Below are 21,610 nucleotides of genomic sequence, written 5' to 3'. Positions count from 1 at the left end.
AGCTTCAGCATTTCTTAAATCAGAGGCCGGTAAGAGATCGAGGGAGCGGCGGTTCCCGCCGTGTCTGGCTCAATGTCTATCCCGGATTGTTGTTGCTGTTGACAGATGTCCAAAGCCACGGCTCAGAAGAAATCGGCTCCTCCGGCTGGGTGCAGCATCGACATCAACGATGCTAAAGTCCAAGACGCAGCCATCAAAATCCAAGCCTCCTATCGAGGGCACAGGTACAGGAAAACACACCGTCACCACTGCCACAGGCCCTGTCCACTCAGCGGAGTGAGGGGTCAGGAAGCGGGGTCACGGAGCGGGGCCAGAGAGTGGGGTCAGAGAGTGGGGTCAAAGAGCGGGGTCAGGGAGCGGGGTCACAGAGTGGGGCCAGAGAGTGGGATCAGGGAGCGGGGTCAGGGAGCGGGGTCAGGGAGCGGGGTCAGGGAGCGGGGCCAGGGTGCGGGGTCAGGGAGCGGGGTCAGGGAGCGGGTTCAGAGAACAGATTCAGGGAGTGGGGCCAGAGAGCGGGGGTCAGGGAGCGGGGTCAGGGAGCGGGGCCAGAGAACGGGGGTCAGGGAGCGGGGTCAGGGAGCGGGGCCAGGGTGCGGGGTCAGGGAGCGGGGTCAGGGAGCGGGTTCAGAGAACAGATTCAGGGAGTGGGGCCAGAGAGCGGGGTCAGGGAGCGGGGCCAGAGAACGGGGGTCAGGGAGCGGGGTCAGGGAGCGGGGCCAGAGAGCAGGTTCGGAGAGCGGGGTCAGGGAGCGGGGTCAGGGAGTGGGTTCAGAGAGCGGGGCCAGGGAGTGGGTTCAGGGAGCGGGGTCAGGGAGCGAGGTCGGAGAGCGGGGTCAGGGAGCGGGGTCGGAGAGCGGGGTCAGGGAGCAGGTTCAGAGAACAGATTCAGGGAGTGGGGCCAGAGAGCGGGGGTCAGGGAGCGGGGTCAGGGAGCGGAGCCAGAGAACGGGGGTCAGGGAGCGGGGTCAGGGAGCGGGGTCAGGGAGCGGGGCCAGGGTGCGGGGTCAGGGAGCGGGGTCAGGGAGCGGGTTCAGAGAACAGATTCAGGGAGTGGGGCCAGAGAGCGGGGTCAGGGAGCGGGGCCAGAGAACGGGGGTCAGGGAGCGGGGTCAGGGAGCGGGGCCAGAGAGCAGGTTCGGAGAGCGGGGTCAGGGAGCGGGGTCAGGGAGTGGGTTCAGAGAGCGGGGCCAGGGAGTGGGTTCAGGGAGCGGGGTCAGGGAGCGAGGTCGGAGAGCGGGGTCAGGGAGCGGGGTCGGAGAGCGGGGTCAGGGTGCGGGGTCAGGGAGCGGGGTCAGGGAGCGGGTTCAGAGAACAGATTCAGGGAGCGGGGCCAGAGAGTGGGGTCAGGGAGCGGGGTCAGAGAGCGGGGTCAGGGAGCGGGGTCAGGGAGCGGGGTCAGGGAGTGGGTTCAGAGAGCGGGGTCAGGGAGCGGGGTCAGGGAGCGGGGTCAGGGAGCGGGGTCAGAGAGCGGGGTCAGGGAGCAGGGTCAGGGAGCGGGGTCAGGGAGTGGGTTCAGAGAGCGGGGTCAGGGAGCGGGGTCAGGGAGCGGGGCCAGAGAACGGGGTTAGGGAGCAGGGTCAGGGAGCGGGCTCAGGGTTGGGGTCAGAGAGCAGAGTCGGGATGAGAGGACAGTGTGAGAGGGCGAGGTCAGGGGTCAGAGAGCAGGGTCAGGGAGAGGGGTCAGGTGTGAGAGAGAGAGGTGAGTGTGTGAGTGAGTGTGTGTCTGAGTTAGTGAGTGTGTGAGGGGTTCCAACTACTTTCTCCCCTCATCCCTCTTCCCTACCGTCCCCTCCAGATCTCGCCAGGAGTTGAGGGAGAAGGGTCCACCCAGAATACTGAAGGAACTGAAAGATGTGGTTCTGATTGAGGGCAGTGCAGCCCGGCTGGATTGCAGAGTCAGTGCCTTCCCAGACCCTCTCATTCGCTGGCTCAAAGATGGTCAGGAGCTGAAAGATGGGCCCAAGTATCGCTACACATTCGAGGATCCAGATATTGTCGCGCTGGTGGTTAGGGACGGGACACCTTCTGATCTGGGGAAATACACGGTGAAAATCAGCAATACCTTTGGAGAGGCTTTCGACTCGGCAAAGATCATCATTGAAGGTAAGGAAATTCCTCCATCTTCCTTCGCACTTTCCCAAAGGCTGCCATTACTCACCTCGTCTTTCCAAAGCTTTCCCCTCTTGCTCCTTCAGAGGTCCTGATTCCCCGTCCCACACAGACACTCGCAGACAATGCTCAATCGCTTAATCCTGGGTTTAAAAGTCCATCCCTGAGACTTGGGCCCCCAAACCAGGCTAACATTGCCGGCGCAGTGTTGCAGGAGGGCCGCACTGTCACAGGTGCTGGCTTCCTGATAACCCAAGGTACCTTCTCCCCTCTCTGATGGCCACAGGGGAGCAATCGAGAACCCCCTCCCCCACCCCGCCACGTGTCCTGGACATTAACCACTCATTGTCACATTACTGTTTGTGGGATCTTGCTGTGCACAAATTGGCTGCGACTGAGACTCAACTTCAAAAGCTAGAAAGCACCTTGGGAAGGTTCAAGGAAGCTATAGAAATGCATTTGTTTCCCTGCCTTTTATTTCTCTTACCGACCAGATTAAACCGTGGGACCCCCACCCCTTCTTCACTCACCCTCAAACCGTGGGACCCCTCCCCTCGCTCACTCCCCTCGAACTGTAGGAGCCCTCCCCCCGCTCACCCCCCTCGAACTGTGGGACCCCTTCCCCTGCTCACTCACCCTCCCCTCCCTGGCAGGTCTGTCATATGTGGAGAGACTAAGTCGGTGAGAATTATGTTCACTGGAGTTTGGAAGAGTGAGAGGGGATCTCATAGAAACTTATAAAATTCTAACAGGGTGAGACAGGGTAGATTCAGAAAGAATGTTCCCAATGAGGGGGGGTTATAGTTTGAGGATAAGGGGTAAACCTTTTACAACTGAGGTGAGGAGAAATGTCTTCACCCAGAGGGTGGTGAATGTGTGGAATTCACTCCCACAGAAAGTAGTTGAGGCCAAAACATCTGATTTCAAGAAGGAATTAGATATAGCTCTTGGGGCTGAAGGGATCGAGGGATATGGGATCAGGATATTGAATTCGATGATCAGCCATGATCGAAATGAATGGCGGAGCAGGGCTGGAAGGGCCGAATGGCCTCCTCCTGCTCCTAGTTTCTGAGTGTTGTTGGTGCTGCACCCATCCAGGCGAGTGGGGAGTATTCCATCACACTCCTGACTCGTGCCTTGTAGATGGTGGACAGGCTCTGGGGAGTCAGGAGGTGAGTTACTCGTCGCAGTATTCCCAGCCTCTGACCTATTTATATGACTGGTACAGTTATGTTTCTGGTCAATTGTCATAGAGTCATCGAGGTTTACAGCATGGAAACAGGCCCTTCGGCCCAACTTGCCCATGCCGCCCCTTTTTTAAAAACCACTAAGCTAATCCCAATTGCCTGCATTTTGCCCATATCCCTCTATGCCCATCGTACCCATGTAACTGTCTAAATGCTTTTTAAAAGCCAAAATTGTACCCGCCTCTACTACTACCTCTGGCAGCTTGTTCCAGACACTCACCACCCTCTGTGTGAAACAATTGCCCCTCTGGACACTTTTGTATCTCTCCCCTCTCACCTTAAACCTATGCCCTCTAGTTTTAGACTCCCCTACCTTTGGGAAAAGATATTGACTGTCTAGCTGATCTGTGCCCCTCATTATTTTGTAAACCTCTATAAGATCACCCCTCAGCCTCCTACGCTCCAGAGAAAAAAGTCCCAGTCTATCCAGCCTCTCCTTATAACTCAATCCATCAAGTCCCGGTAGAATCCGCGTAAATCTTTTCTGCGCTCTTCCTAGTTTAATAATATCCTTTCTATAATAGGGTGACCAGAACTGCACACAGTATTCCAAGTGTGGCTCTACCAATGTCTTGTACAATTTCAACAAGACGTCCCAACCCATGGTAACCCCCAGGATGTTGATGAGATTGATGGGTAACTCTTTTATGATGAGCTGAATGGTCATTGGTTCTATAGATCCAGTGATCCAGTAGATCCCCTGAGATTCCTGCATCCATCGTGTGCAAGGGTCTCTAGGTTTGACCTCCCAGCTCTCCAGCGACCTTGTGACCTTTGCACCCGTGGCTCTGACTCTGTTTGTTCTGTTCCAGTTCCGGGGAAGATTCAGAAAGGTCCGGACAGCGTGAAAGTCAAAGCGGGCCAGACGGTCAAACTGGTCGCTCACATCAGCGGGGAGCCCGAACCTGATGTGGGCTGGGCCAAGGACGGCGAGGATGTGGAGGAAGATGACAGGTAAGGTCACCAAAGGCTGGAGCTCAGGGACAGTGAGGGCCCCTGGCGGTGGGGGACAGTGAGGGCCCCTGGGGCTGGGGGACAGTGAGGGCCCCTGGGGTTCAGAGACAGTGAGGGCCCCTGGGTCTGTGGGACAGTGAGGGCCCCTGGGGCTGGGGGACAGTGAGGGCCCCTGGGTCTGGGGGACAGTGAGGGCCCCTGGGGTTCAGAGACAGTGAGGGCCCCTGGGTCTGGGGGACAGTGAGGCCCCCTGGGGCTGGGGGACAGTGAGGGCCCCTGGGGCTGGGGGACAGTGAGGGCCCCGGGGCTGGGGGACAGTGAGGGCCCCTGGGGTTCAGAGACAGTGAGGGGCCCTGGGGCTGGGGGACAGTGAGGGCCCCTGGGGCTGGGGGACAGTGAGGGCCCCTGGGTCTGGGGGACAGTGAGGGCCCCTGGCTCTGGGGGACAGTGAGGGCCCCTGGCACTGGGGGACAGTGCGGGCCCCTGGGGCTGGGGGACAGTGAGGGCCCCTGGGGCTGGGGGACAGTGAGGGCCCCTGGGGCTGGGGGACAGTGAGGGCCCCTGGGGCTGGGGGACAGTGAGGGCCCCTGGGGCTGGGGGACAGTGAGGGCCCCTGGGGCTTGGAGACAGTGAGGGCCCCTGGGGCTGGGGGACAGTGAGGGCCCCTGGGGCTGGGGGACAGTGAGGGCCCCTGGGGCTGGGGGACAGTGAGGGCCCCTGGGGCTGGGGGACAGTGAGGGCCCCTGGGGCTGGGGGACAGTGAGGGCCCCTGGGGCTCGGAGACAGTGAGGCCCCCTGGGGCTCGGAGACAGTGAGGCCCCCTGGGGCTGGGGGACAGTGAGGGCCCCTGGGGCTGGGGGACAGTGAGGGCCCCTGGGGTTCAGAGACAGTGAGGGCCCTTGGGGCTGGGGGACAGTGAGGGCCCCTGGGTTTGGGGGACAGTGAGGGCCCTTGGGGCTCGGAGACAGTGAGGGCCCTTGGGGCTAGGGGACAGTGAGGGCCCCTGGGGTTCAGAGACAGTGAGGGCCCCTGGGTTTGGGGGACAGTGAGGGCCCTTGGGGCTCGGAGACAGTGAGGGCCCCTGGCTCTGGGGGACAGTGAGGGCCCTTGGGGCTGGGGGACAGTGAGGGCCCCTGGGGCTGGGGGACAGTGAGTGCCCCTGGGGCTCGGAGACAGTGAGGCCCCCTGGCTCTGGGGGACAGTGAGGGCCCTTGGGGCTGGGGGACAGTTAGGCCCCCTGGCTCTGGGGGACAGTGAGGCCCCTGGGGCTGGGGGACAGTGAGGGCCCCTGGGGCTCGGAGACAGTGAGGGCCCCTGGGGCTGGGGGACAGTGAGGGCCCCTGGGGCTCGGAGACAGTGAGGGCCCCTGGGGCTGGGGGACAGTGAGGGCCCTTGGGGCTGGGGGACAGTGAGGGCCCCTGGGGCTGGGGGACAGTGAGGGCCCCTGGGGCTGGGGGACAGTGAGGGCCCCTGGGGCTGGGGGACAGTGAGGGCCCCTGGGGCTGGGGGACAGTGAGGGCCCCTGGGGCTGGGGGACAGTGAGGGCCCCTGGGGCTGGGGGACAGTGAGGGCCCCTGGGGCTGGGGGACAGTGAGGGCCCCTGGGTCTGGGGGACAGTGAGGGCCGCTGGGGCTTGGAGAAAGTGAGGCCCCCGGGGGTTCAGAGACAGTGAGGGCCCCTGGGTCTGGGGGACAGTGAGGGCCCCTGGGGTTCAGAGACAGTGAGGGCCCCTGGGTCTGGGGGACAGTGAGGGCCCCTGGGGCTGGGGGACAGTGCGGGCCCCTGGGGCTGGGGGACAGTGAGGGCCCCTGGGGCTCGGAGACAGTGAGGGCCCTTGGGGCTCGGAGACAGTGAGGGCCCCTGGGGCTGGGGGACAGTGAGGGCCCCTGGGGCTAGGGGACAGTGAGGGCCCCTGGGGCTGGGGGACAGTGAGGGCCCCTGGGGCTGGGGGACAGTGAGGGCCCCTGACTCTGTGGGACAGTGAGGGCCCCTGGGTCTGGGGGACAGTGAGGGCCCCTGGGGTTCAGAGACAGTGAGGGCCCCTGGGTCTGGGGGACAGTGAGGCCCCCTGGGGCTGGGGGACAGTGAGGGCCCCTGGGGCTCGGAGACAGTGAGGGCCCCTGGGGCTGGGGGACAGTGAGGGCCCCGGGGGCTAGGGGACAGTGAGGGCCCCTGGGGCTGGGGGACAGTGAGGGCCCCTGGGGCTGGGGGACAGTGAGGGCCCCTGGGGCTCGGAGACAGTGAGGCCCCCTGGCTCTGGGGGACAGTGAGGGCCCTTGGGGCTGGGGGACAGTGAGGCCCCTGGGGCTGGGGGACAGTGAGGGCCCCTGGGGCTGGGGGACAGTGAGGCCCCCTGGGGCTGGGGGACAGTGAGGGCCCCTGGGGCTGGGGGACAGTGAGGCCCCTGGGGCGCGGAGACAGTGAGGCCCCTGGGGCTGGGGGACAGTGAGGGCCTTGGGGCTCGGAGACAGTGAGGCCCCTGGGGCTGGGGGACAGTGAGGGCCTTGGGGCTCGGAGACAGTGAGGGCCCCTGGGGCTGGGGGACAGTGAGGGCCCCTGGGGCTGGGGGACAGTGAGGGCCCCTGGGGCTCGGAGACAGTGAGGGCCCTTGGGGCTCGGAGACAGTGAGGCCCCCTGGCTCTGGGGGACAGTGAGGGCCCTTGGGGCTCGGAGACAGTGAGGGCCCCTGGGGCTGGGGGACAGTGAGGGCCCCTGGGGCTGGGGGACAGTGAGGGCCCTTGGGGCTCGGAGACAGTGAGGCCCCCTGGGGCTGGGGGACAGTGAGGGCCCCTGGGGCTAGGGGACAGTGAGGGCCCCTGGGGCTGGGGGACAGTGAGGGCCCCTGGGGCTGGGGGACAGTGAGGCCCCCTGGGGCTCGGAGACAGTGAGGCCCCCTGGCTCTGGGGGACAGTGAGGGCCCTTGGGGCTGGGGGACAGTGAGGGCCCCTGGGGTTCAGAGACAGTGAGGGCCCTTGGGTCTGGGGGACAGTGAGGCCCCCTGGGGCTGGGGGACAGTGAGGCCCCTGGGGCTGGGGGACAGTGAGGGCCCCTGGGGCTGGGGGACAGTGAGGGCCCCTGGGGCTGGGGGACAGTGAGGCCCCCTGGGGCTGGGGGACAGTGAGGGCCCCTGGGTCTGGGGGACAGTGAGGGCCCCTGGGGCTCGGAGACAGTGAGGCCCCTGGGGCTGGGGGACAGTGAGGGCCCCTGGGGCTGGGGGACAGTGAGGGCCCCTGGGGCTGGGGGACAGTGAGGCCCCCTGGGGCTGGGGGACAGTGAGGGCCCCTGGGGCTGGGGGACAGTGAGGGCCCCTGGGGCTGGGGGACAGTGAGGGCCCCTGGGGCTGGGGGACAGTGAGGCCCCTGGGGCTGGGGGACAGTGAGGGCCCCTGGGGCTGGGGGACAGTGAGGCCCCTGGGGCTGGGGGACAGTGAGGGCCCCTGGGGCTGGGGGACAGTGAGGGCCCCTGGGGCGCGGAGACAGTGAGGGCCCCTGGGGCTGGGGGACAGTGAGGGCCCTTGGGTCTGGGGGACAGTGAGGGCCCCTGGGGCTGGGGGACAGTGAGGGCCCCTGGGTCTGGGGGACAGTGAGGGCCCCTGGGGTTCAGAGACAGTGAGGGCCCCTGGGGCTGGGGGACAGTGAGGGCCCCTGGGGTTCAGAGACAGTGAGGGCCCCTGGGTCTGGGGGACAGTGAGGGCCCCTGGGGCTGGGGGACAGTGCGGGCCCCTGGGGCTGGGGGACAGTGAGGGCCCCTGGGGCTCGGAGACAGTGAGGGCCCCTGGGGCTCGGAGACAGTGAGGCCCCTGGGGCTCGGAGACAGTGAGGCCCCTGGGGCTGGGGGACAGTGAGGGCCCCTGGGGCTGGGGGACAGTGAGGCCCCCTGGGGCTGGGGGACAGTGAGGCCCCTGGGGCGCGGAGACAGTGAGGCCCCTGGGGCTGGGGGACAGTGAGGGCCTTGGGGCTCGGAGACAGTGAGGCCCCTGGGGCTGGGGGACAGTGAGGGCCTTGGGGCTCGGAGACAGTGAGGCCCCTGGGCCTGGGGGACAGTGAGGGCCTTGGGGCTCGGAGACAGTGAGGGCCCCTGGGGCTGGGGGACAGTGAGGCCCCCTGGGGCTGGGGGACAGTGAGGGCCCCTGGGGCTGGGGGACAGTGAGGGCCCCTGGGGCTGGGGGACAGTGAGGGCCCCTGGGGCTGGGGGACAGTGAGGGCCCCTGGGGCTGGGGGACAGTGAGGCCGCCTGGGGCTGGGGGACAGTGAGGGCCCCTGGGGCTGGGGGACAGTGAGGGCCCCTGGGTCTGGGGGACAGTGAGGGCCGCTGGGGCTTGGAGAAAGTGAGGCCCCCGGGGGTTCAGAGACAGTGAGGGCCCCTGGGTCTGGGGGACAGTGAGGGCCCCTGGGGTTCAGAGACAGTGAGCGCCCCTGGGTCTGGGGGACAGTGAGGGCCCCTGGGGCTGGGGGACAGTGCGGGCCCCTGGGGCTGGGGGACAGTGAGGGCCCCTGGGGCTCGGAGACAGTGAGGGCCCTTGGGGCTCGGAGACAGTGAGGGCCCCTGGGGCTGGGGGACAGTGAGGGCCCCTGGGGCTAGGGGACAGTGAGGGCCCCTGGGGCTGGGGGACAGTGAGGGCCCCTGACTCTGTGGGACAGTGAGGGCCCCTGGGTCTGGGGGACAGTGAGGGCCCCTGGGGTTCAGAGACAGTGAGGGCCCCTGGGTCTGGGGGACAGTGAGGCCCCCTGGGGCTGGGGGACAGTGAGGGCCCCTGGGGCTCGGAGACAGTGAGGGCCCCTGGGGCTGGGGGACAGTGAGGGCCCCGGGGGCTAGGGGACAGTGAGGGCCCCTGGGGCTGGGGGACAGTGAGGGCCCCTGGGGCTGGGGGACAGTGAGGGCCCCTGGGGCTCGGAGACAGTGAGGCCCCCTGGCTCTGGGGGACAGTGAGGGCCCTTGGGGCTGGGGGACAGTGAGGCCCCTGGGGCTGGGGGACAGTGAGGGCCCCTGGGGCTGGGGGACAGTGAGGCCCCCTGGGGCTGGGGGACAGTGAGGGCCCCTGGGGCTGGGGGACAGTGAGGCCCCTGGGGCGCGGAGACAGTGAGGCCCCTGGGGCTGGGGGACAGTGAGGGCCTTGGGGCTCGGAGACAGTGAGGCCCCTGGGGCTGGGGGACAGTGAGGGCCTTGGGGCTCGGAGACAGTGAGGGCCCCTGGGGCTGGGGGACAGTGAGGGCCCCTGGGGCTGGGGGACAGTGAGGGCCCCTGGGGCTCGGAGACAGTGAGGGCCCTTGGGGCTCGGAGACAGTGAGGGCCCTTGGGGCTGGGGGACAGTGAGGGCCCCTGGGGCTAGGGGACAGTGAGGGCCCCTGGGGCTGGGGGACAGTGAGGGCCCCTGGGGCTGGGGGACAGTGAGGCCCCCTGGGGCTCGGAGACAGTGAGGCCCCCTGGCTCTGGGGGACAGTGAGGGCCCTTGGGGCTGGGGGACAGTGAGGGCCCCTGGGGTTCAGAGACAGTGAGGGCCCCTGGGTCTGGGGGACAGTGAGGCCCCCTGGGGCTGGGGGACAGTGAGGCCCCTGGGGCTGGGGGACCGTGAGGGCCCCTGGGGCTGGGGGACAGTGAGGGCCCCTGGGGCTGGGGGACAGTGAGGCCCCCTGGGGCTGGGGGACAGTGAGGGCCCCTGGGTCTGGGGGACAGTGAGGGCCCCTGGGGCTCGGAGACAGTGAGGCCCCTGGGGCTGGGGGACAGTGAGGGCCCCTGGGGCTGGGGGACAGTGAGGGCCCCTGGGGCTGGGGGACAGTGAGGCCCCCTGGGGCTGGGGGACAGTGAGGGCCCCTGGGGCTGGGGGACAGTGAGGGCCCCTGGGGCTGGGGGACAGTGAGGGCCCCTGGGGCTGGGGGACAGTGAGGCCCCTGGGGCTGGGGGACAGTGAGGGCCCCTGGGGCTGGGGGACAGTGAGGCCCCTGGGGCTGGGGGACAGTGAGGGCCCCTGGGGCTGGGGGACAGTGAGGGCCCCTGGGGCGCGGAGACAGTGAGGGCCCCTGGGGCTGGGGGACAGTGAGGGCCCTTGGGTCTGGGGGACAGTGAGGGCCCCTGGGGCTGGGGGACAGTGAGGGCCCCTGGGTCTGGGGGACAGTGAGGGCCCCTGGGGTTCAGAGACAGTGAGGGCCCCTGGGGCTGGGGGACAGTGAGGGCCCCTGGGGTTCAGAGACAGTGAGGGCCCCTGGGTCTGGGGGACAGTGAGGGCCCCTGGGGCTGGGGGACAGTGCGGGCCCCTGGGGCTGGGGGACAGTGAGGGCCCCTGGGGCTCGGAGACAGTGAGGGCCCCTGGGGCTCGGAGACAGTGAGGCCCCTGGGGCTCGGAGACAGTGAGGCCCCTGGGGCTGGGGGACAGTGAGGGCCTTGGGGCTCGGAGACAGTGAGGGCCCCTGGGGCTGGGGGACAGTGAGGCCCCCTGGGGCTGGGGGACAGTGAGGGCCCCTGGGGCTGGGGGACAGTGAGGGCCCCTGGGGCTGGGGGACAGTGAGGGCCCCTGGGGCTGGGGGACAGTGAGGGCCCCTGGGGCTGGGGGACAGTGAGGCCGCCTGGGGCTGGGGGACAGTGAGGGCCCCTGGGGCTGGGGGACAGTGAGGGCCCCTGGGGCTGGGGGACAGTGAGGGCCCCTGGCTCTGGGGGACAGTGAGGGCCCCTGGCACTGGGGGACAGTGCGGGCCCCTGGGGCTGGGGGACAGTGAGGGCCCCTGGCTCTGGGGGACAGTGAGGGCCCCTGGGTCTGGGGGACAGTGAGGGCCCCTGGCTCTGGGGGACAGTGAGGGCCCCTGGGTCTGGGGGACAGTGAGGGCCCCTGGCTCTGGGGGACAGTGAGGGCCCCTGGCACTGGGGGACAGTGCGGGCCCCTGGGGCTGGGGGACAGTGAGGGCCCTTGGGGCTGGGGCACAGTGAGGGCCCTTGGGGCTGGGGGACAGTGAGGGCCCTTGGGGCTGGGGGACAGTGAGGGCCCTTGGGGCTGGGGGACAGTGAGGGCCCCTGGGGCTGGGGGACAGTGAGGGCCCCTGGGGCTCGGAGACAGTGAGGGCCCCTGGGATAGGACAGCCTGGTTTCCATAGAAACTCAGACTCACCAATTCAAAAGGGCTGAATTCGATCTTTGATTTCATTCTGGGAAATGGGGCCATCCTTGGCAATCCATCCCTCGCTGATCCTGCGAGGTTGTTTGATTCTGTTATGAAATGTGAGCATCACTCACATCAATTTATTACCCATCCCTAAATGCCCCTTGAACCGAGAGTCTCGCTCGGCCATTTCTGTGGGTATTTTAAGAGCCAACCACATTGCTGTGGCTCTGGAGTCACATGTAGGCCAGGCCAGGTAAGGACGGCAGATTTCCTTCCCTAAAGGACATTAGTGAACCAGATGGGTTTTACAACAATCGGCAATGGTTTCATGGTCACCATTTCTGGATTATTTCATTTATCGTTAAGATTTATTTAATTGAATTCTAATTCCACCAGTTGCCGTGGTGGGATTTGAACCCGTGTCCCCAGAGCGTTAGCTTGGATAGTTTGCTCACTGACATCATCATTATGTCACCATCTTCCCATCATCTCCCAATGGAATCAAGAGATAGGAATTGTGCAGAGAGGAAGTCTTTGCGGAGTCTGCATGTTCTCCCCGTGTCTGCGTGGGTTTCCTCCGGGTGCTCCGGTTTCCTCCCACAGTCCAAAGATGTGCGGGTTAGGGTGCATTGGCTGTGCTAAATTCTCAGTGTACCCGAACCGGCGCCGGAGTGTGGCGACTCGGGGATTTTCACTGTGACTTCATTACAGCGTTAATGTAAGCCTACTTGTGACACTAATAAATATACTTTGGGTGGCACGGTGGCACAGTGGTTGGCACTGCTGCCTCACAGCGCCAGGGACGCGGGGCCAATTCCAGCCTCGGGTCACTGTCTGTGTGGAGTCTGCATGTTCTCCCCGTGTCTGCGTGGGTTTCCTCCGGGTGCTCCGGTTTCCCCCCACACTCCACAGATGTGCAGATTAGGTTGATTGGCTTTGGTAAAATTGACCCTAGTGTCAGGGGAGTTAGCAGGGTAAATATGTGGGGTTACAGGGATAGGGCCTGGGTGGGTTGGTGGTCGGTGCAGACTCGATGGGCCGAATGGCCTCCTTCTGCACTGTAGGGATTCTATGATTCTAGACAGGGTGGGCTGAATGGCCTCTTCCTGTGCTACAAGATTTTGGGATGCGCAGGAGGTCTGTGACAGGGACTGGGAGGAAGAGTGTGAGCTGGATATATTCTGTGCATCTGGAGAAAGTGAGCTTCAGACAGAAACTCAATCCCTCTCTCTCCCGCTCTCTGTTTCAGGTTGTTTTATGATATTGATTCAGCCACCACAACTTTGACAATCAAAAACGTGACAGCCACTGACGCAGGGAAGTACGAAGTCTTCGTGGAGAACAGTCTAGGGATGGATCAGTCATTTGCCAGAGTCGATGTAATCTGATCTCACTCATTCACCATCTCTCTCTCTCTCTCTCTCTCCGTATCTTGCTCTCTCACACTCTCTCTATCCCTCACACACTGTTCCTGTGTTCAGAACCAAAACAGATGCTGAACTGACCCCAATCATTGCCAATCCTAGCAGTCACTGCTCTGTGACCCCGAACAAGACAAACTCCGACAGGTCACTGACCCATTTCAGAGGCTATAGGTGGCGGGTGCTGATAGGATCTTCATTCCTCTCTCTCCGACAGACTTACCTGTGTCAAACCTTTCACTTTGTTTAAAATAAATATTTTAAAACTGTTTCACTGACTTGTTCCTGTGTAATTGTGTGTGTGAGTGTGAGTGTGTGTGTGTGTGTGTGAGTGTGAGTGTGAGTGTGTGTGTGTGAGTGAGTGTGTGAGTGTGTGTGTGTGTTAGTGTGTGAGTGTGTGTGTGTGTGTGTGTGTGTGTGTAAGTGTGTTCATATGAGTGTGTCTGTGTGTTAGTGTGTGTGTGTGTTAGAGTGTGTGTGAGTGTGTGTTAGTGTGTGGGTGTGTGCGCGTGCGAGGGTGTGCGTGGATGTGTGTGGGTGTGTGTGTGTGTGTGTGAGTGAGTGTGTGTGTGTGTGTGGGTGTGTGTGAGTTTGAGTGTGTGTGTGAGTGTGTGTGTGAGGGTGTGTGTGTGTGTGTGAGTGAGTGTGTGTGAGTGTGTGTGAGTGTGTGTGTGTGTGGGTGAGCATGAGTGTATGTGTGTGTGGATGTGAGTGTGTGTGTGTGTATGTGAGTGTGCGTGTGAGTGTATGTGAGTGTTTATGTGTGTGAGTGTGTGTGGGTGTGTGTGTTTGAGTGAGTGTGTGAATGTGTGTGTGTGTGAGTGTGTGTGTGAGAGTGTGTGTGAGTGTGTGTGTGTGTGAGTGTGTGTGTGTGTGAGTGTGTGTGTGTGTGGGAGTGTGTGTGTGTGAGTGTGTGTGTGAGTGTGTGTGTGTGAGTGAGTGTGTGTGTGTGAGTGTGTGTGGGTGTGAGTGTGTGTGTGGGAGTGTGTGTGTGTGAGTGTGTGTGAGTGTGCGTGTGTGTGTGAGTGTGTGTGGGAGTGTGTGTGTGTGAGTGTGTGTGTGAGTGTGCGTGTGAGTGTGTGCGTGTGTGGGAGTGTGTGTGTGAGTGTGTGTGAGTGTGAGTGTGAGCAGCATCTCTTTCTTATATTGGAGATTGGATGAAGTGTAGTGAAGGTTTATGGGATTGGGGACTGTCCTATGAGGAGGGATTGGGCAAACTGGACCGTATTCATAAAACATTCTTTCACAGGATGTGGGTGTGGTTGGCTGGGCCCAGCATTTATTGCCCATCCCTAACTGCCCCTCGCGATGTTGGTGGTGAACTACCTTCCTGAACCGCTGCGGTCCATGTGGTGTAGGTACACCCACAGTGCAGTTAGAGAGGGAGTTCCAGGATTTTGACCCAGCGACAGTGAAGGTACGGCCGATATATTTCCAAGTCAGGATGGTGAGGTGCTTTTTTAAAGTTTATTTATTATTGTCACAAGTAGGCTTACATTAACACTGCAATGAAGTTACTGTGAAAATCGCCCAGTCGCCACACTCCGGTGCCTGTTCGGGTTACACTGAGGGAGAATTTAGCACGGCCAATGCACCCTAACCAGCACGTCTTTCAGACTGTGGGAGGAAACCGGAGCACCCGGAGGAAACCCACGCAGACACGGGGAGAACGTGCAGACTCTTCCCGAACCCGGGTCCCTGGGAGGCAGCAGTGCTACCCACTGTGGCGCCATGCCTTGTTTCTTGAACGTTGCTCGAAGCAGAGACATAGGGGTGATTTTCACTGTTGCGCCCGCTGTGGGAATCGGAGCGGGCGAAGGGCAGACCATGGAAAGGTGTGTTGACCTCGGGCGGGATTTTCTGGTTTTGGGATGAGTGGGGTCGGAAAGCTCCGCTCATCTTGTTTAAACTGTTCATCTAACGTCATCAGGGACAAACACAAGAATACCAAACTTCCAACAACTGCTACTATTTACACTACAAGAGAAAACAGTGCTGATTGGTTAGTGTGTCAGTTCTGATTGGCTGAGATGTTTCAATGGAGACAGCAATGGGGACTCTCAGCCGCCGACACTTTGCTTCAGAGAGGTTGAAACTCACTAACACAAGGAAACAGTGAAATCGAATCAATGCTTCCAGGAGGAAACTAGTTGAGTAACAGAGGGAAAGGGCAATGGAAAGACTTGTTGAAAGGCTGGGACGCAAGAGATAGAATCAGCACATACTCAATGGGCTGAGTGGCCTAGTTTGGCACTGTATATGCCAAATCAGACGTGGGAATCTGACTCAGAAACTCAATTCCTGCTGCCTCTGTGTCATTGGAAACAGAGTGGACACAACATCTGCCTCACTCCCTTCCCGTTTGCAGAATGTTCTGCCCCCTCTCCATGGTTCCCTTTACCCCGGCAGCAGGAGGTTACACACCGTGCGGGGCTCACAGTGACGGTGACAGAAATGCTGCTCTGTCTGCCTGACTATGGAATCTCCTGCGGCAACTGCATTTCTACACTTTGCTGTTGTGTCTTGTGCAGCCCCTTCCCCAGTCACGCTGTGCTCCAGATTACACTCCTCCTCTGCTGCCTCACAGCACCAGGGAGCCGGGTTCAATTCTGGCCTTGGGTCACTGTCTGTGTGGAGTTTGCACATTCTCACAGTGTCTGTGTGGGTTTCCTCCGGCTGCTCCGGTTCCGTTCCACAGTCCAAAGGTGTGCAGGTTGGGCGGCTTAGTAATGCTGAATTGCCCCTTAGTGTTCCAGGATGTATACGTTCGGGGGAATTTCAGAGTAAATACCTGGGGTTACGGGGATAGGGAATGGGTGGGATGCTCTGTCGGAGTGTCGGTGCTGACTCGATGGGCCGAATGGCCTCCTTCTGCACTGCAGGGATTCGAAGGTGACATCACTGCCAGCATTCTCCAATACTGAGTATCAGTTTGAGGGAGGCTCACTCTCTGAACACTCCTGTCCCAACACACCTCCACCCCTCGCTCTCTCCACCTTTCAGACTCTTCTTCAAACCCACCTCATTGGGGAAACTTTCGGCCGAGTCTCCAAATATCGAATTAATTCTCTCAGTGCCATATTTAGTTTAATAATGACCCTTCACCTCTGATCCCCGGGATGCTGAACCCAGTGTGGACCCAGAAATGTGCGGGGAACACATCCCAACCTGAGATATCCATGCGGGATTGCAAGGGAATTTCCCGGGAAGCATAAACCTACATTGGGCAACTCCCGGCCCTGTGAACCATCCGAGACTCCACTTAGATTCCCAATCTCTGGATTATTTCCATTAAATTCCAGGAATAGATACCCCGGAAAAGTTAGAATTAAAGCCACTTCTAACGCCTCAGTAACTGTGGGACTGACACAGTCCAACCCCCCCACTCACCCTCCCAACCAACTGGTGAAACCCAACCCCCTGTGACAATTGCCCCAACTCTACCCCCCTGATCCGCCCTCTGACCCAACACAGAGCCCCGCAACCACCCTGCAAACTCTCACAGAACACCCTCAATACCCACCAAAACCACACAGGACCCCCATAATGCCCTCCCCTCCCCTCCCCCCTTACTGACCCCCACCGTCCAGGTAGACCCCATCCCAGGAATATGGTGAATGCAGGGTCACTACAGAGTTTTAAAAGGGCATCTTGATCAATCTCTGAGGGAACATTGCTGGTTACAGGGATTTTTGGGGTCGGAAAGAGAGAGGACATGTCCCATTTTCTTGGTGCTCTGCCACTTTGGCTAACGGCCAACCCTTGTTGCTCCCTGTGATGCCTTGCCCATGCGGCTTGTTGCCACCTTGTCTCATGGGCCTTTTTCTTATACATCATTCGTGTTAGTGAGTGGTCAGGATGCAGCTGGAGCCTCAGGGAATGGGGAGGACAATCACTCGGAATATTCTCCTCAATTGGACACCTTTCATTCTGTTCCAAGAGGGAGTGTAACTTGAAGATGGGATGTGTGTGTGTGAGCTCTCACTGTCTACTGGACAGGCTGAGCTTGATGGTGCTGAGAGTCTTTCTGTGTGTTTGTCTGTACAGACTGGGGAGTGAGTGTGGGAGCCGCCTGCAATGTGACTCAGAGCTCACTCAGTCAGTAGCTGAGCCTGTGGACAATGTGTTAGCATCGTGTCAATGTGACTGGGTTAGTAATCCAGAGACTGGAATAATGACAGACACACGAGTTAACCACACACTGCACTGGAAGGAGAAATTAAACTCAATTAATGAAATTTAAACTGAAAAGACTAACGTCAGTAATGGTGACCATAAAACCAGAGGTGATTGTTCTAAAAACATCTGGTTCACCAATGTCCTTTAGGGAAGGAAATCTGCCGTCCTCACTTGGTCTGGTCTACAGCGCGCCAATCAGGTAAAGCCAAGTTGGTGACTCACCGCGATCTTCTGATGGGCAATTAGGGATGGGCAATAAATACTGGCCTTGCTCCCGACACCCACACCCCATGATTCAATAAAAATACTCCCCAGTCTGTGTGTGAAAATGAAGAGAACTCTTCTCTTCCCATTGCTGTTTTTGTCTGTGATCCGTGCAGAAATCAGAAAACACACAAAGTTTGTCCAATTTGAAGCCACATTTATTTCCAGATTTAAGGTTTCAGTCATTGAAATAACGACGTTTGAAAGATAATTGTTGGATAGACAGCTCCCCCTCTGCTCCATCCAGCTTCCCCCACAACTGCGATGCCTTGTTCATCACAACACACTGACTCATCCCCACCCCCCCATCCAGACCATGTGATCTCCAGGGAGAGGCGAAAACCCAGAGTGAAAACCCCAGGGCCAATATGGGGAAAAAAAATCTGGGAAATTCCTCTCCGACCCCCTGTGGCAATCGAAACGAGTCCAGGAGATCACATTGGCCCCTGATCAGACAATGCTTCCCAAGACAATTGCTATTCCATTTCTGTTTTACAAAAACCATCTGAACCCTCTGTCTCAGAGACTGGTTCCCAACTATCCGCAGTCTCGCTCTGTACCGGCACCAACAAGACCAACATTCACTGAAGATTGAAACTAGCTGACGGACTGTTCCCATTTCTGTGTTATTCCAACTTGAACAGAAACTCTCCTCAATCCTTTCTCTGAATTGTTAATTTACCACCCTATTTTTCTTGGAGCTATCTGTAATCTCCTTACATATTTGCTCCTCAATTTCCCACCGACTATTTGGGGGCCTATAGTACAACCCTATCAAAGTGATTTCCCCCTTCTTATTTCTCAGTTCTACCCACATAGACTCAGTGGCCGAACCCTCGGATATATCCCCTCTCAGTACGGCCATAATGCTTTCCCTAATCAAAAGTGCAACTCCCCCTCCTCTCTTGTTCTATCTTTCCTGTCGCATCTGTACCCTGGGACATTGAGCTGCCAGTCCTGTCCCTCCCTTAGCCATGTTTCAGTAACTGCTATAATATCCCAGTCCCACGTACCCATCCATGCCCCGAGTTCAGCTGCCTTGCCCATCAGGCCTCTTGCATTGAAATAAAGGCAGTTTAATCTGGACTTCCCTTGCTCTCTGTCTTGCTTTTGCCTGATCTGTCTGGTACTAGGATTACTGACACTGCCTTTTGTACTTAATGTGCTCTCTTTAATTTCTGTGCTGTCCTCAAACTTCTCTTCTGTCTCCCGACTGCATTGGATCCCACCCCCCTGCCAAACTGGTTTAAACCCTCCCGAGTAGCTCTAGCAAACCTCCCCGCCAGGATATTACCTCCCTCCAGTTCAGGTGTAACCCATCCCTCTTGAACAGGTCACTCCTTCCCCAGAAAAGACTCTTTACCTTATCCTGGGAGATATGGTACAAGCTGGTGCTGAGGTTTCACCCAGTGGTGTGGAGTGGATTGGAAACGATGGGTTGGTGAGTGGCTTTAAGCAGCCAATCCCACTCCTCACCATTGGAAAATAAACCAACCGGAGTCTTTCCCCCTCGAGACTTTTCTCTTCAGTCACACGGTGGAACCCTGGCTGAGATTGCTCAGAGCACACAGCATGGACACATTGCTGCTCTCATCCTTGTAAACCTTCTCTGCAGCCTCTCCCGTCCCTCAATATCCTTTTTATAACATCCTGAATAAAGCTGCCTGCAGGATTCTAAGTGTGGGGTCGAACCAAAGATCACTGCTGGTTTGGTGTAACTCCCCTATTTAAATTCCCTGTTGAAATGAAGCTGAGTGATTGGTTCACTTTTTCCCAGGCCGTGCCAAGCTGGGCCACAAATTTTATTGATCGATTGGGGTTTGAAAACATTTATCACATCCTGGGAGACAGAGGGAGTCAATGATTGGTGCATTCCCGAGCATCAACTTATTGCAACCCAAGCAAAGTGCAAGGGTTTTTGCAACCTCCTGTTTGATCAAGGATGGCTCCTTGGATGGGTCACACGGGGACATCACAGAGCAAGTCTGCCCCTCACCCTGTACATCACAGTGAGATCAGACATGGCAATCGGAGAGTGAATTGGGGGCAGGAGGCTGCACAGACTGAGGGAAAGGGAGCTGCACTGACTGACAAACTGGCTGATCTGTCTCAGAGTGAATGTAGTCGGGGAGAAGATCCAAACAGCTTTACTCTGTGATGGGAGTGTGAAGAATCGCATCCCAGATTCCTTTGTTCCTCCCGCCCTGTCCACCCTCCCCAATCCTGCACCTTCCATGTAATAAGTGACCTCCGTGTCCTTCCCAACATCATGTATTTTGTTCAACTTAATTTTACAATTATTGAGGCAAAAAATAAAGAACAAAGAAAATTACAGCACAGGAACAGGCCCTTCGGCCCTCCAATCCTGCACCGACCATGCTGCTCTACTTAACTAAAAGGCCCTAACCTTCCGGGGACCATATCCCTCTGTTCCCATCCTATTCATGTATTTGTCAAGACACACCTTAAAAGTCACTATCGTATCCGCTTCCACTCCCTCCCCCGGCAGTGAGTTCCAGGCACTCACCACCCTCTGTGTAAAAAGCTTGCCTTGTACACCTCCTTTAAACCTTGCCTCTCGCACCTTAAACCGATGCCCCCGAGTAATTGACTCTTCCACCCAGGGAAAAAGCTTCTGACTATCCACTCTGTCCATGCCTCTCATAATCTTGTAGACTTCTATCAGGTCGCCCCTCAACCTCCGTCGTTCCAGTGAGAACAAACCAAGTTTCTCCAACCTCTCCTCATAGCTAATGCCCTTCATACCAGGCAACATCCTGGTAAATCTTACCTGTACCCTCCCCAAAGCCTCCACATCCTTCTGGTAGTGTGGCGACCAGAATTGAACACTATATTCCGACATGACTTGCCAATTTTTAAACTCAATACCCTGGCCGATGAAGGCAAGCATGCCGTATGCCTTCCTGACTATCTTCTCCACCTGCATTGCCACTTTCAGTGACCTGTGTACCTGTGCACCCAGATCCCTTTGCCTATCAATACTCTTAAGGGTTCTGCCATTTACTGTATATTACCCATCTGTATTAGACCTTCCAAAATGCATTACCTCACATTTGTCCAGATTAAACTCCATCTGCCATCTCTCCACCCAAGTGTCCAACCAATCTATATCCTGCTGTATCCTCTGATGGTCCTCATTGCTATCCGCAATTCCACCAATCTCTGTGTCGTCCGCAAACTTACTAATCAAACCAGTTACACTTTCCTCCAAATCATTTATATATATTACAAACAGCAAAGGTCCCAGCACTGATCCCTGAGGAATGCCACTAGTCACAGCCCTCCATTCAGAAATGTACCCTTCCACTACTAATCTCTGTCTTCTTTGACCGAGCCAGTTTTGTATCCACCTTGCCAGCTCACCTCTGATCCCATGCGACTTCACCTTCTGCACCAGTCTGCCATGAGGGACCTTGTCAAAGACCTTACTGAAGTCCTTGTAGTCAACATCCACTGCCCTACCCTCATCAATCATCTTCGTCACTTCCTTGAAAAACTCGATCAAGTTCATGAGACACGACCTCCCCTTCACAAAACCATGTTTCCTCTCACCAAAACTCCACTTATTTCCAAGAGGGACTAAATCCTGTCTCGAAGAATCCTCTCCAGTAATTTCCCTCTCACTGACGTAAGGCTCACCAGCCTGTAATTCCTTGGATTATCCTTGCTACCCTTCTTAAACAAAGAAATAACATTGGCTATTCTCCAATACTCTGGGACCTCCTCTCAGACTCACTGTGGAATACTCTCTGGAATCGGTTGCATTCTTGGACACATGCATCTCCATCAAGGACGGTCACCTCAGCACCTCACTATACCGCAAGCCCACGGATAACCTCACGATGCTCCACTTCTCCAGCTTCCATCCAAAACACGTTAAAGAAGCCATCCCCTATGGAGAAGCCCTCTGTAAACACAGGATCTGCTCAGATGAGGAGGATTGTAACAGACACTTCCAGACGCTGAAAGATGCCCTTATAAGAACAGGATATGGTGCTCGACTCATCAATCGACAGTTCCGACGCGCCACAGTGAAAAACCACACCGACCTCCTCAGAAGACAAACACGGGACACGGTGGACAGAGTACCCTTCGTCGTCCAGTACTTCCCCGGAGCGGAGAAGCTACGACATCTTCTCTGGAGCCTTCAACATGTCATCGATGAAGACAAACATCTCGCCAAGGCCATCCGCACACCCCCACTTCTTGCCTTAAAACAACCGCTCAACCTCAAACAGACCATTGTCCGCAGCAAACTACCCAGCCTTCAGGAGAACAGTGACTACGACACCACACAACCCTGCCACAGCAACCTCTGCAAGACG

At 58.9% G+C, this 21,610-nt stretch overlaps 1 protein-coding gene across 1 annotated transcript; it reads left to right on the top strand.

The window, feature by feature from the left end:
* The first annotated feature begins 105 nt into the window (after positions 1-105).
* LOC144503990 (SPEG neighbor protein-like) lies at positions 106-12,788 on the top strand. Its single transcript, XM_078229139.1, has 4 exons — positions 106-224; positions 1,796-2,103; positions 4,169-4,310; positions 12,650-12,788. Exons 1-4 carry the CDS (start codon positions 106-108, stop codon positions 12,786-12,788), a joined length of 708 nt encoding a protein of 235 aa, XP_078085265.1.
* Positions 12,789-21,610: the final 8,822 nt, after the last annotated feature.

The sequence above is a fragment of the Mustelus asterias genome, chromosome 14 (assembly GCF_964213995.1).
Source record: "Mustelus asterias chromosome 14, sMusAst1.hap1.1, whole genome shotgun sequence".
Lineage (NCBI taxonomy): Eukaryota > Metazoa > Chordata > Chondrichthyes > Carcharhiniformes > Triakidae > Mustelus > Mustelus asterias.
This window is presented reverse-complemented; position numbering and strand designations above follow the sequence as displayed.